This window comes from Gopherus flavomarginatus, chromosome 6 (genome assembly GCF_025201925.1).
Source record: "Gopherus flavomarginatus isolate rGopFla2 chromosome 6, rGopFla2.mat.asm, whole genome shotgun sequence".
In the NCBI taxonomy this organism is placed as follows: Eukaryota; Metazoa; Chordata; order Testudines; family Testudinidae; genus Gopherus; species Gopherus flavomarginatus.
In genome coordinates this window covers 22,952,551-22,967,716 of record NC_066622.1, presented here as the reverse complement: position 1 = coordinate 22,967,716, position 15,166 = coordinate 22,952,551, and the positions used below count along the sequence as shown (strand labels likewise).

Genomic DNA, 15,166 nt, shown 5'->3' with positions numbered 1-15,166 from the left:
GGCATTGACATATATTTGCAAATTTCTCTCGATACAATCATGCCCTGGAGATTGCAGTGCAAAAATAAAAGTATATAGTTCTACAATAGCCTGCAGTTCTCCTCATTGCTGTATCTACACTCTTGCTGGGTTGCAAATGGCTTCACTATGATATACTCAGCTGTCATTAAAAGATGTTACCTTGCAGCATTCTCTCTGATCAGAGCCTTGTAAAATCTGGATAGTGCACTTAGCCAAGAACCAGTGTACATGCTGCCCAAAATGCACAGTTGGAAGCAAGGTCTCCAGAAGCAAGACTGAGTCCCTAGTGGACATTAGTCTGTATCTCAGAATCACAACTTAATTGGCAGCCTTTTCATAGGAGGTGCTTGAAGAGTGGTTTGAGGGGAGGAGGGAGTGTAGCAGGCCAGGAATGAGGTGCATGCATAAACAGAATTGTAGGTGAGGAAACTTTATCACTGCCTGCTTGTCTCTATTTAGTGATCATGGAGGTGAGAGATGTTGCAATGAAGTCAGTCCATTCCATAATGCACTCCAGAGGACTGGAGAAGGATAAACATTGTACCTATCTTTAAAAAGGGAAAGGAAGAGGAGTCTGGAAATTACAGACTAGTTAGACTAACTTCGATACCTAGAAAGATGCTGGTATAAATGATAGAACAATTAATTTGTAAACACCTAGAGGATAATAGGATTATAAGCAATAGCCATGAATTTGTCAAGAAAGAATGTTGCCAAACCAACGTAATTTCCTACTTTGGTAATGTTACTGGCCTAGTGGTTGGGGGGGAAGCAGTAAGTGTGATATCTTGATTGTAGTAGGGCTTTTGACATAGTTCCACATGAGCTCTTTCTCATAAGCAAACTAGGGAAATATATGGTCTAGATGAATTTACTAGAAGGTGGGTGCACAACTAGTTGGAAGACCACTACATAGAGTAGTTATTGGTGGCTTGCTGTCAAACTGCCATGGGTATCAAGTGAAGTCCCACAGGGGTCAGTTCTGGGTTTGGTACGGGTCAATATTTTCATTAATGACTTGGATAATGGAGTGGAGAGTATGCTTGTAAAATTTGTTGACAATGACAAGCAGGGAGGGATTGCAAGTACTTTGCAGGACAGGATTAGAATTCAAAATGACTTTGACAAATTGGATGACTGGTCTAAATTCAACAAGATGAAATTAAATGAAGAAAAGAGCAAAGTATTTCATTTAGGAAGGTAAAATCAAGTATACAACTACAACAATTAAAATCTGACCTAATGAGGAAAGGTTAAAAAACCTTGGCATGTTTAATATTGAGAAAAGAAGACTGAGGGGGGAACCTGATACAGTCTTCAAATATATTAAGTGCTGTTATAAAGAGGACTGTGATCAATTGTTCTCCATCTCCGCTGAAGGTAGGACAAGAAGTAATGGGCTTAATCTGCAGCAAGGGAGAATTAGGTTAGATACTAGGAAAAGCTTTCCAACTACATGAGTAGTTCTGCACTGGAATAGGCTTCCAAGGGAGGTTGTAGAATTCTCGTCATTTGAAGATTTTTAAGAACAGATTGGCCAAACACCAGACATGGATGGCCTAGGTTACTTGGTCCTGCCTCCATGCAGGTGATTGGACTTGGTGACTTCTCAAGGTCCTTCCCAGCCTTACATTTCTGATTCTATAATCCCTTTACCGGCCCCTGGAAATCCTTATTAATATATCTAATTTAAAGCTTTTTCCATCTCCAGTTTACCAAATTCTAATCACCCGCACTCATGTACCACATTGTGATGGGGATGCTTGTCTTCTAGGAGTGGAGTTAAAGTGGGTGGCATCTCCTGTATATCTCCATGTATCTATTTTATTCCTTTCCCCTTGGATTTAGAAGGCAATCAATTTATGCTAAACCTTTTCTCCCCTGGATGATTTTCTTGTGGCTTTTTACATGTGCCTTCCAGTGTCCTATTAGGCTGGATTCCAGACCCTGAAAGATATTGATTGGGTATTTCTGGATAATTGTATTTTTGTGTATGTCTGGGGCTGAAGGAGTAGAGAACACTGGAAAATATACAGGACTTTCTGGGCTTGTAGAAATCTGAGCAGTGATGTGTGAAACTGGACCGCCAGGTCTCCACCTGCAAAGTGAGTTTATTTAGAGATTGGAGAGTGAGTGAGTGAGATATTCAGGACCACGATAGCTGAAGATTTTCTAGGATTTCCTTATCCAAGCAGCATAGCTAATAAAACCACCTTAGCCTGTATTAAAAAGCAGCTCCAAAGCTGACTGCATTTCCTTCAGACCAAAGAGTGTTTGAGAGAAGCTTCTTAAATGAACAGAAATTAGATTTTTAATCTTGTGGCAGCTAGTTTGGCAAGAACAAAGGATTTGTTGTACTGGATTAGGCCACTGGACCATCTAGTAAAGTATCCCGCTGCTGGCAGTTGCCAATAGCTGTTGCTTCAGAGGCTGGTGAAAGCTGCTGCCTGTAATGCAACTGCATAATGCTTTATGTTGTGGGGTAGAGTGGAGAGATTCTTTCCTGACCCAATGGATTGATCACTTTATACTGCCCTGAGGGATGCTGGTGGATTATTCATTTTATCATGGAATCTTAATTTCATATAACATTGGCAATAGTAGATAAAATATTCCATCTGATGTGTTTTGACCCAAAACTTGGTATCTCCATCTTCTGAGTTGAGTGAGAGAAACCGGCATTGGGTGTGTGGTTTCTCTCTCTCTCTCTCTCTCCTCTCTCTCTCTCTGTGTCTAAATGTGTGGGAGCAGGCACATGTGATCACTACTGCTACCATCAATCCTCTCTCCCCAGGATAAAAGTAATGGTATAGGTGGGTAAACTGTGTCCTTTACCAGTGGTTTTGAGTGATCCAGAAATAACCCAGGATAAGTTTTGGGTGGGTTTATGATGCAGGATGTTACAGGGGACGAGGATAAATTAACCTTGTAGATTGAGTAAATCTGGTCTGGAATAAGTGAGACACAGTCACTGTGGAACCTCATGATACCCTTTGAGAACCATTTTCCTCTTCTGTAAATTGATGGGGGCAGACTTGGGGACTCTGGAACCTAGTTTGCAGAAGAGGAATTTAAGGGAGGAAGAGAAGGTTTAGACTGCCTACTTCAGGGGTGGGCAAACTATTTGACCCAAGGGCCACATCTGGAATAGAAATTGTATGGGGGGCCGTGAATTCTCATAAAAATTGGGGTGCGGTGCAGGAGGGGGCTCCAGGCTGGGATGTGGGCCCTGGGTTGGGGATGAGAAGTTTGGGGTGCAAGAGGGGGTTCCAGGCTGGGATCGAGGAGTTTGAAAGGCGGGAAGGGAATCAGAGCTGGAGCAGGGGGTTGGGGCACAGGGGGAGGCTCAGGGGTGCAGGCTCCAGGCGGCGCTTACCTCAAGCGGCTCCTGGAAGCAGCGCCTCCTACACAGAGATGCGGCCAGGTAGCTCTGCATGCTGCCTTGCCGGCAGGCACCGCCCCCACAGCTCCCATTGGCTGCAGTTCCTGGCCAATGGGAGCTGTAGGGACAGTGATTGGAGTAGAGGCAGTGTGCAGAGCTGCCTTGCTGTACCTCCGCGTAGGAGCCATAGGGAGACCATGCCACTACTTCCGGGAGCCATGTGGAGTGGTGCCCGACCTTGCTCCCTGGCTGGAGTGCTGGAGCAGGGCAAGCCCCAGACCCCGCTCCCCAGCGCGATCTTGAGGGCTGGATTAAAACGGCTGGCGGGCCAGATCTGACCCGCAGGCCATAATTTGCCCACCCCAGGCCTAGTTGCTATCTCACCTGTTATCAGACACTGAGGCTTTGTCTACACTAGCACTTTGTTGGCAAAACTTCTGTTGTTCAGGAGTGTTAAAAACACACACACCCTGAACGGCAAAAGTTTTACAGACAAAAAGCGCCAGTGTGAGCAGTGCTTTGTCGGCAGGAGAGTTCTCTCTTGCCGTCAAACAGCAACTACACTGTGTGCCTTTTAGTGGCATGGCCGTAGCGGCACAGCTGTGTCGCTAAAAGCCTCATAATGTAGCCATAGCCTGAGTATCTTGAGCATATGTCTGGAAAGCTTTCGCTCTCCAGAGACTTCCTGTAGACCAGGGGTCGGCAACCTTTCAGAAGTGGTGTGCCGAGTCTTCATTTATTCACTCTAATTTAAGGTTTTGCATGCCAGTAATGCATTTTAATGTTTTTAGAAGGTCTCTTTCTAGAAGTCTATAATAAATAACTAAACTGTTGTTGTATGTAAAGTAAATAAGATTTTTATAATGTTTAAGAAGCTTAATTTAAAATTGAAATAAAATGCAGAGCCCCTCGGACCAGTGGCCAGGACCCAGGCGGTGAGAGTGCCACTGAAAATCAGCTCATGTGATGCTTTTGGCACGCATGCCATAGGTTGCCTATCCATGCTGTAGACATTGAATGGCTTGTCTATTGGCAGCCCATGCTATGAGCTGTGTGTGTGTCGCAGTGGTGGAAGGATGGTAGAATATGGGGTGAAGTTAAGTGTAGCAGTGAAAGAACCGTATGTACTCTTGGCTGCATGGCAGCCTGATAGTGAATATGAGGTGGATATAAGTATTAAAGTAAACAATATTAAAGTAAACAATGAAAGTATCAGGTTTTACTTTGAAATTTGTAAAATAGATAGTTTTAATTTAAAATAAAAGACCAATCAGCTGTGGACATTGCAAACCTGTTTAGCAACTCCATAAGCATTAGAGGTGCTGTTGTCCCTTAATCATAAAGGAACAGAGGCCTTTACTGCTACTATTCATCTTCCAAGTTTATAAAATTGTATGTTTGGTGTACATTAGGCTTTGGCAGTTTCAGCACAACCTTTCCTTGAAATTGATTGCAGCTCAGTTGAGAAACTCTTCCCCCTCCCTCAGTTGGCTGGCTACATCTCTGCCTTGTTAGGCTTTAACACTGTTGCTGGCTTCTGTCTCCCATTAAAGTAGAAGTGTTTCAGGGAGGGAGGGTGCTGGAAGTGTGAGACAGACAGATACATGGGTAATGAGGGTCTAGTTTCAGCCTCAAAGTTCTCTAATGCTTATCACCATGGAAACATTTTAGTTTCCAGATTTTCTCCTTGAAGAAACCTCACTGTTTGTCCATTCAAATGATGAAGTCTGGCCATCAGGATGCCAGTATGTCTGAAGCAGAGCTCCTCAAACTCTGCCGTGTGACCCCTAAAGGAGTTGCAAGCAGCTGCTTAGGTTACTGTGAACCTATGCCCTTCCCTGTATCCAGGCATCTGCTGTGTCATATTTGCTCAAGCCTCTTGTAGGTTCTGTCTTAATCCCAGCCCTGTCGCACTCCACTGTCCTGAAGCTGTCAGTGTCCCATCAACCATTGTGCCAGTTTCCAGGCATGTTGACTTCTAATGAAGGAGACATCTAGCCAGTGGCGCGGATTCCTACTGAGCCTTCGGGCACTCAGGTCATATGCCCATCCCGCAATCTCAACATAGCAGCTGCTGGAATAACTCCGAGGCAATTGTTGGTGCAGCTCACAAGCATCATCCTGCCCCAAAGTCCACTCCTTGAGAGTCCACCTTATTGTAGTACGTTGCAAGGTAGATGACAGAAATGATCTGGCTAGGTGTTGAAATGTGTGATATCATGTAGAGGAATGAAATGTCAGAGATCCATAAAAATGGACAGATATGCACTACTAGGTTGTGATGACTGATTTTAAAGGGACATCATGTGTTGATGATTTCATTGTGTACTGGACTGAGAACCACTTAATAGATACTTGGGATTCTACCCCTTGCCTGGTGCGAAATCTCTGCTTGAATATTAACTTTCCTGATGCACTTATAACTTGCATAGTTCCTGGACATAGCCAGAGTCCACTCCAGGTAGACACTGCAGGGCAGTTTAAGCATCGGTCCTTTTCTATGTTAATGTCCAGAATGAAGGTTTACTGGGCTGACAGCTCTGTTTGCTTCGGTAGTAACCTTATGCACCTGCTACAATCAAAGGAAAAATCTTTATTTCTTTTGGGCTGCAAAGTAATAAATCTACCAATAGTATGGTTTACTGTAATTCCTCCATAGTGGGTTGAGTAGGAAGTGAATCTAACCTTCTACTCTTTGTCTCAGCACAGGCAGCGACGGCTCCAGGCACCAATGCTTCAAGCACGTGCCTGAGGCAGCAAGCCGCGGGGGGGGCGCACTGCTCGTCCCTGCGAGGGCGGCAGTCAGGCAGCCTTCGGTGGCTTGCCTGCGGGAGGTCCGCCAGTCCCGTGGATTCGGTGGCAATTCAGTGGCGGGTACGCCGAAGCCGCGGGACCGGGGACCTCCTGCAGGCGTGCCGCTAAAGGCAGCCTGGCTGCCGTGCTTGGGACGGCAAAAAAGCTAGAGCCGTCCCTGAGCACAGGGATGCTGCAGAGTTGACAAAAGGCTTGAAAATGTGGCTTAAGTATTGATACAGAGAGCATAAAATACAGAAGCCTTTAGCTGGTAACTCCAAAGCTGAGTCTACGTGGCTGGGAAACAAGATATACAAAATGTTGTTTCTCTTAGCCAGGCAACTTGAATTCTGAAACAAGTGTTTAGGCACTCTGAGTACATTGTTGTCAGTTAATGCAGGTCCATCGAAACCTGTTGGCACGGGCCTGCCCAACGCAAATTTTAACCAAGTAGACCTCAGAGGTGGCTTCGTTTTGAATCTCTCTTTTCTTATTTTCCACTTAGCTGGGCCCTTACTCAGGATGTGATTGACTTTTCCAATATAGGAGCTGGTCTAGTCACATTCTGGACTGTTTGATAAACTTTTCTTTTTCCGTTTAATGACTCTCTTAAAGTGAATTTTATTCTTTGTGAAAGATGACAAATTTAAAGCCTTTGAGAATGAAGCCTTGTATCCATAGAACAGTTATAGTATGGCAATAATAATACAAACTTCCCTTGCAGAGTTACCCCCACACATATATACCATTGCATCTCAACCCTGACATAGAGAGGTCCCTTCAAATGTGATGGGTCAAGTTCATTCTTAATATTCTGCGCCTCTGCTGAGGCTGCCCAAAAGAGAGTGAGTCAGTGCCAATGTTTATGGATTTTTGATGCAAATGTTTTTCCCTTAGGAGCTTGACAGTTAACGACTTAAGTGTCCTATGGATGACTGACATAAATCCGTCAGAAAGCTACCTGTATATGGCATATCTACTGAAATAACAATACGCATTACAACCTGCACCCATTCCCTCCCACCCATCTACTGAGGGCAGAGTACAGTACAGCAATGGAGAGGTTAAAATAAACAAAACCAGCATATCCTGTCTAAACTGCAAATACAGATAGGAAGAAAAATATTATTGAAACCAGGCTACTGTCATGATCAGTTGTCAGTTGTTAGTGAATGCTTGATGTGTTGGCTTGGTGGACTGAAGACTTTCTGGTTGTGGTGCATCTGCTTAAAGGAGGGAATTGGCTTTACTCAGATGAGCTGTAAACGTTCAGTTCCACCCCCTCTGCTATTGCAGAGGATCAGGACAGACCTGGACGCATAGCTAATCACATTTCATCCCTCCACAACTTCAAGTGGCTGCTCTGTGCCATGAAAACATCAGCAGCTTCTATAAACCAATTGCTCTGTGCCGTCTGCTGTCTCTGGCACTGAGCTACGACCAACAAGAACATCCCTCCTGCTTTGCCAAGCCCCCTCCAATAAATAATTGTGATAAAAAAGGCGAGCCCTTCCAAAGTAACCACTTACAGAATGTTCTGCTGAGTGAGTGTAACCTCAGGAAGCAGGGGAGATGCAGCAATCCTTGACAACGAATATGCACTTTGGCTGCCTTCTAAACATCTGTCTGAAACCAGGCTGTTTATGGGCATGAGAGGTGTTTATCATCTTGTACTTGCTTTGCTGCTGCTGGGTTATTGCTTAAGTCAAAAATCGTAATAAAAAATGAGAGACAGGAGACACTGAAATCCTTGTGATCTGTGCATCTTCACTGTGGAGTCCCTAAACAAAGACCTTGCAAGCAAAAGATGAGGGAGCAAAATAAGACGGATTTGGTAGAGAGGTTCAGACTATATACCGTAGGAATATTGGTCTGCCTATGAAAGGGGGCATGGCTGAAAAGCTGGTCATTGACTGTTCACATTTTCACTGACTGAACTGTCAACTGTAAGGTATCCAGTGCAACTGCGTGAGTGAAAATGACTTGCTAGCTAGGTCACCTTGAGTATATAAAACTGCTCTTGTGCAGGAGATACTGTACCTGCTCCTCTTGGGGAGTTTGGAAGCAGCAGGGCTTTTGGCCTTGTCCCTTACAGTGCACCTGACAACACCACACTCCTTGCTGTGTGCTGCTACTGATACCAGTATCTCTAATGTTGTGCAGTGCCTTGCATGACTCTGGCTGTGTCACATCTGTCTTTGCCGATAATCTGCTCAATAGGGAGCACGGTGCAGCATTCATTGCAGAGAGAGAGTGTGCGTGCGTGGGGGGTGGGTGGGGATTAGGTGGTTGTTTTATTTTTCTTTAACTACCAAGCCTAAGTCCATTTAACAGCCTCTATTTACAGCACAGTAGCTGACAGGGGACATAGGTGCACTGTTAAAATGCTTGCCACTTTTAAAGAACTTTTCTGAGCTGTATTGTGCAGCAGTAGGCAGCCTCCATAAATCATGGATATCTTTTTTTTTCTCCCCTTTCCTTTCCTTTCCTCCTCCCCCCCCCCCCCCTTTTTTCCCCCAAGCCTGCGGATTTGGATGCCTGGGTAAGATCTCTCTTTGTCTGCATCTTGCTTATTCCAAATTATCATATTGTTACTGCATGCCTACAGATTGTTATTGCTGAGCACAGATGCAGGATTTTATTTTGTCATTACATTTTAAAAGGTGTTCGGCTAGAAAATTGCATGTTATTTTCTCCATAAAGACTTTCACTGGTTCCTTTTGTGTAGCTTACAGCAGCTGAGACCAAACTTGATAGGGTGATGGGTATGTGTATGTGGGGTTAAGTGAGTAGCAGAGGCAGGGAGGAAACAAAGGTTTCTCCAATGTTGCTCATTAGGGCCCAAGTCTGAACCCACTAGTTGGTGTTAAAAACTTCCTTTGATTTCTGTGGAAGTGATAGAAGGCCGGACTCCAGAGAACCTATAGTTAGAGCCCTGCAAATCCACAGATATCTGCTTTATATCCGCAGACCATTTTTGTGGATTGGATGCTGATATAAGTTTTGTATCCGCGCAGGGCCCTACCTGTAATATACTTTGGGGACAAAAAAACTCCAGAGTGATTTTGCAGGTCTGAGCTACTTAACACAGACATTGAGAACTGTACCAACTGTTGTTGATTGGCTAGATTTCTGCCAATGCAACTTAATCCTGATTTAAATAACCCTTTATTTCAGTAATGTATGCCCCTCTTTACACAGATCTCAGTCTTGATTTACAGCATCCCTTACCATTTCAGTCTTGCTTTGCACCTTTCAGCTCAGCCCATTGCCCGTTAGTCTTGACCAGCAGCACTCCAGCTATTTCAGTTCTAGAACACGCTCCTTTGCTGGTGCACTTCAATCTTGACCAGTAGCACACCTGTTATTCCAGTCCTGGGTCCTGAACAGGGTTCTCTTCAGTATCCTGTCTGCTCTAGTGACTGAAGAAGACACATAGGCAGGCACGGGCAACAAGTGTCTGCAGTTGTTACACTGAGGTGCCCCAGATGAGACATCTTATATATGGTACTGGATTCCTTTGGGGAAGCTGATTTCCTTCCCTCCCCCCCCCACACCAAAAAAAAAAATTAAAATAATTTAAAATAGAAAAAAGGAATTTGTAAAAGAGGTTAGATTTTTTTTTTTTTGGGTGGGGTGGTGTGGGGTGTAAGGAAGTGCTGTCCCGTGCTTCTGACCCTGTAAAACAGTGCTGGAGTTTGTTACTCATGAGGGTATTCTGTGCCAAAAAAGTAACAATTCTATGCACAGTATTTTAAAATTCTGCAAAACTCTGTAAATTTTATTTGTCAAATAAATGTGGAGGCTCCAGTATTGGGACTGGGGAGCACAGGCCACTGGCTGCACAAAGGTGGGAGATCACACACACACACACACACCCACACCCCCAGGACAGACTCAGCTGTGAGGCTGCACCCAACCCTGACACAGTGCAAGGACTGGGCCTGCCCCAGAAATATGCCAGGGCCCTGCCCTGCTGTGCCAGGTGCACCAGGTGCGGGCAGGCAGGATCCAAGTGTGGAGGGGCTTAGTGTGGGGGGATCCAGGTGTGGGTTGAGATGGTTCTGTGTGGGGCAGTCTGGGTGTGGGCGGCTCAGTGGGACATCTGGATGTGGGGGCGGGATCTGGGTGCACAGGGATTTGTGGTGGGGTTCTGGGTGCAATGGTAATGGGAGTCTGCAGGGATCCAGGTGAAGATGGTTGGGGCTCAGCATGGGGAGGGAGGTCTATGTGTGGGGGGTCCAGATGCTGGGGAGTGGTGCTCAGTGGGGGTGGGGATCCAGGTACAGGTGGTTGGGGCTCGATAGGGTGGGGATTTTGGCTGTGGGGAGGATGAGGCTCAGCATGAGGGTTTGGGCATGAGGGGATCCAGATGCAGTGATGTGTGCAGGAAGCATGTGGGGGTGGGGTGGGGTGGGGAGTAGTTTGCAGAATTTCCTACAGCCAGGGGAGAAATCTGGGAGTGAGTCTGACACAGCCCTGGATGCTGTGCAGGGGAAGGGGAAGTTCTATCCTCCCCAGCCCAGCTGGGGCTAGCAGCTGAGCTCGGCACAGGGTAGGCACCACCAGCTGGGTCTTTCCCAGTCCCGCCCCCTACCTCACATTGATTTGCCTTTCCACTGGCTGCCCTGGGCACCTGAAACATACTGCTGGGAAGGGTTGCATGACCGCTTTTGTGGCTTCCCTTTGCTTCCCTGTCAGAAAGTCATTTTTCTGCGGGGAAGCAAAGAAATCAGCAGGGGACATACATTCTGTGCACGTGCAGTATTTCCCCAGGAGTAAAAGTTTGTAGACATATGTGCCCAGCTGAGTGTTGTTCATGGATAAATAAATTTCAAAAGTATCTGTTACCAGATTCTGTGAATTGCTTCTGGGAAGAACTCCCATGGGCTGTGCTATGGACCTTTTCTCTTATGTCAAACCTCCCTTCATGTGGAGACAACCAGTTTCCTTATGATGGATTTTTGTCTTTTCCACATTTTGGGGTCCTGGATAGTCTTCTTTAAGTGAAGCAGCTTGGGGACAATAGTGAGCTGTGCACTATTGCTGTGCCTCATTTCAGAATCCCGTTTAGCCTACCTTAATCTGTCCCCGCCAACAAACTTCTTTTTACTTGTGAATTTTCTCTCTGGTTTGCATGTGCATGTCTCACAGATGTGTACTGGAGGCCTGAACTTTGCACAAACTGAAAAGAGATAAATAAAATGTAAAACTGAGATCTGTATTTTGAATAAAGGGCATAAAACATAAATTAACACAGTTGGGATGATGCCTGCCGTGAGACTTGCACGGGAAGACTAATTGCAAAGTCCTCCGAACTCCAGTACAACGTTGCCATATGACGCAAGCATAGCACTGGAGTTCTCAGGTTGGGTACCGAGCTTGTTTCTTACTCTTTGTGCTTGTGGGAGCAGTGCACTCAACTCCTCAATGATTAATAACCAACCAGTTTAGTAACAAACACAGGTGCCTTCAGAATTATTCACAACTTCTTACATGGTGAAGTGAGAGGTGCATGGAAGGAGGGCCACACGTTGCTCTGCAACAGCTCCTTATGGTGGACCCAAGAGCAGTGGTTTTTGGAGAGATAAGTCCTGACTTTCTTGGCTAAAAAGAGGATTGTTTCTATTTAGAGCCTTTTTTTGTATAGGATGGGAGGAAGGTGTAAAGAGAGAAATTAGAAGGCCCTTCAACACTCTCTCCATCTCACTGAATAAACTTCATCAGCGTCTGATATATGGATAAAAGAGTTGAGCCTTGGAATTAGAAGGCGCTAAGCCTGGTGCAGCAGCTGCTCACTTGAACAGAGTGAGGTAGTACACTGGCTCTGGACCTTCACTATTCCACCTTGAGATTAGAGAGCACTGAGGGCTTATCTGCACAGCGAGTTAGTGCACAACAAGTTAATGTGCGGTCACACGCTGGCTTGCCACACACTAACTAGCTGTGTGGACACACAGCGCACTAAAAGTTCTGTAGTATGCTTTGTCGTATTTCCATTTTGAAATGGGAGTATGACACAGTGCACTGCAGCAAGCTAGTGCTCTGTAGATTCACTCCTTAGCTTACCGTGCAGTAAAGCTGCATGCAGACAAGCCCTCAGTTCCCAACTCAATTACAGACAGTTGTCAGCCATTTTATGCCCTCCTCCTTGCACAGGAGGGAAGAGGCCATTTGCACTTTGCTGTCCTCTCTGTTGTCCATTCTGCCCTACCTCCTCAATCTCCTTGCCTAGTGTGCCCCTTCAGTTAGACATTCCGCCTCCCCTAAATGGTTTCCACTTCCCTTTAGATATGCTCATACATCACTCGTTTGAGAAGAGGTGTGAATTTGGTTGTTGAGAAGTCAGTATTCTACTCTCAAATGCTCCTCTGGAACGCAATCACTCCTCGTACAACATGCCCAAGCCCAACTCAGCCTCTTAAAAATGGACACAAAATGGATCAGCAGCATCCTATTTAGAAACCAGTGTGGTGTTACATATTTCTTTCTTCCTCCATCCCTTTGTTAGTGAAAAACTTTTTACGTGAAAAGTGTTTCTGATGCTTTGTTTGCCACCTGCAGTCTCAGTCCTCTGTGAAATTTATAATCATCTCCACAGCAGCCAGCTCTGTTTGGGACATCACAGGCTTCTGACTTCAGGTGGAGAATAAGCAGCAAGACAAGAGGAACTCTTAATAAATATCCTGCATTCAGGCAAAATGTCCCTGGTTGCCTAACCCAGTTTTGTAATGTTTGGTATGGTGAATATTTCAAATGACACATTCTCTGACTGTACCATACTTACTTCAAACATTATGATAAAGTGTACGAAAGTTCCTAGTCATAACAGCTGGGGGTAGAGGAAAACAGAAAGCAACTTTCAAGCAAATCTGTCTGTAAATAGACTTTCTCAAGGCACTTCAGTGGAGTTATTTAAAATGAGCAAGTCATTGAAAACTTGTCTGAGTTCCAAGTAAAGCTTTTTCTGTAGAACCTCTGGTCTGTAGTTCAACTGGATAATGCTGACAGTGGAGAGAATTATTGGCAAAGTTCATTGGAAAAGAGGTATTGAGAGGAAGAATGGTCCGGTCACTAGGGCGCTAGCATGGGATTCAGGAGACCTGGCTTCAATTCCCTGCTTGGCACAGACTTCTTCTGTGACCATTGGCAGGTCACTTGGTCTCTTTGTGCCTCAGTGCCCCATTTGTGAAATTAGGATACTAGCACTGCCCTACCACACAGATTGTTGAGGACAGATGTATTAAAGATTGTGGGGTACGCAGGTACTGTGATAATGGAGATTACATAATACTTGGGAGGGATAGGTAGGCCCCTGTCTTGTCAACAACCCTCCCTACCCTGCAATATTATTCCTTACGCTATATTTTCATGCCACTGGATTGGAATGTTGCCCACAGGATAATGGTTCCCTGCTACTCTATGAACTATTGAGGAGAAGCAGAGATGATGATTATGTTTTAAATTGTTTATCTTGTAAACAGGCTCATTCCTGTATTAGACTTTGCAGTTATAGCACCTTTCCTCTCAGGGTTGATGTTTGAGAAGTTATTTCATTTGATAGAAGTTGGATGCTGTTGCAGGAGAATAACAATAGCTCAATGGACCATAATTGGCCAGTGTATTCTGATTGTCTTAGGATAGACCAGTGGTTCCCAAACTTTAACAACTTGTGAACTCCTTTCACTAAAATGTCAGTTCTCATGAACCCCCTCCTAAAAATGAATATTTCCCGGGATTTTCTCCTTTGCCTGAATATAAATTATAAGAGCAGTTATCTTGGAAATATAAAGTTTGTTTTTATGACATGCTTATTACACACTACTATTAATTATCATTACAGTATTTTTATTGTATTATGAAAACAGGAACACTCTTCCAAGATCTCACTTTCGTAGCTTGTATCACTTTGATTAAGCCAGTTATAAGACAAGGCTCCTATGTTTCATCAAGGAGTATCAGATATGAAACAGCATGAAGGTATTTAAGAAGCCAACTCAGAGAGTTCCTCCTACATAAGCATTCAGGTCTTGAGCAGTCCAGGCAAACAGCACACATTTCAACAAAACTTAAACTTGTTCTTCATCATAATTTTAAAAACAATACTAGCTGCCTATTTAATTTTAAAAAGAGCAAAGAATGTCCATCTCCCTTTCCATTTCGTATAAGGAGTCTTGAAGTTTAAATCTCCTCCGTGTGATAGCTATGCTTGCTTTGATCTGCTTAGCTCTTGGAAGTTCAGGGGCTCCAGGCTGCCAGGGATCCTTAAGGACAGCTCTGTCCACCATTGGGGAATATTTTCTGGAGAACCTCCTATAACATTTTGTGAACCCCAGTTTGGGAACCACTGGGATAGACCCATTGTAGCAGGAGTCCTCCCAGTATTTACTTGAGTAAGTTGCTGCACCTACTGCACTTTTTCCCTCTGGTTTTAAAACAGTCTTGTCTGTTGGGGTAGTGTTGATGTGGTCCTCAGAGTAGTGGTTCCTTACTATTAACACCCTTCTGAGATGCATGGGGCAGTTCACCATGCTCAAAACTATTGTTGTTCTTTGAGTGCTTACACATGTCCATTCCATTGTAGGTGTGTGTGGTCGCCACATTGCACCGGTGCCAGAAGTTTTTCCCTCAGTGTTATCTGTAGGGGACCGGCCCTGGCGGCCTCTGGAGTGGCATGTGTATGTACCGGTATAAGGGGCACTGCTGGCACCGACCTCTGACTGGCGCTGATCCCCATCCCCTTACTGGCTGAAAAGCAATGAGAGACTGGGAGTGGGTGTTCTCCTATGTCCCGGAAAGGGAAGGAGAGAGCTGGAGGAGAGCAAAGACCCATGTGGGGCAGCTCTTCCCCTCCGGACAGTGGCCAGGTTCTGACTCCCGCTGTGCTGTTGAGCCCACTTCACGGCCCGTCCACTAGCCACCCAGGGAAGTGGAAGAAACACTTGGCATGTGGAGCTACTGACTATGCTG

The 15,166-nt window shown here is 45.1% G+C and overlaps 1 protein-coding gene across 5 annotated transcripts in view; it reads left to right on the top strand.

Annotated features, from left to right (window-relative positions):
* The window catches only part of CHCHD6 (coiled-coil-helix-coiled-coil-helix domain containing 6), a 177,489-nt gene that overhangs the window by 48,581 nt on the left and 113,742 nt on the right, over positions 1 to 15,166 (top strand). For 3 of the 5 annotated variants that reach the window (XM_050958538.1, XM_050958534.1, XM_050958532.1), the window contains exon 5: positions 8,718 to 8,738. The exons of the other annotated variants lie outside the window; for them this stretch is intronic. In XM_050958538.1, the coding sequence (XP_050814495.1) occupies positions 8,718 to 8,738 (21 nt within the window). The remainder of the gene's footprint in view (positions 1 to 8,717; positions 8,739 to 15,166) is intronic. 5 annotated transcript variants of the gene reach the window in all.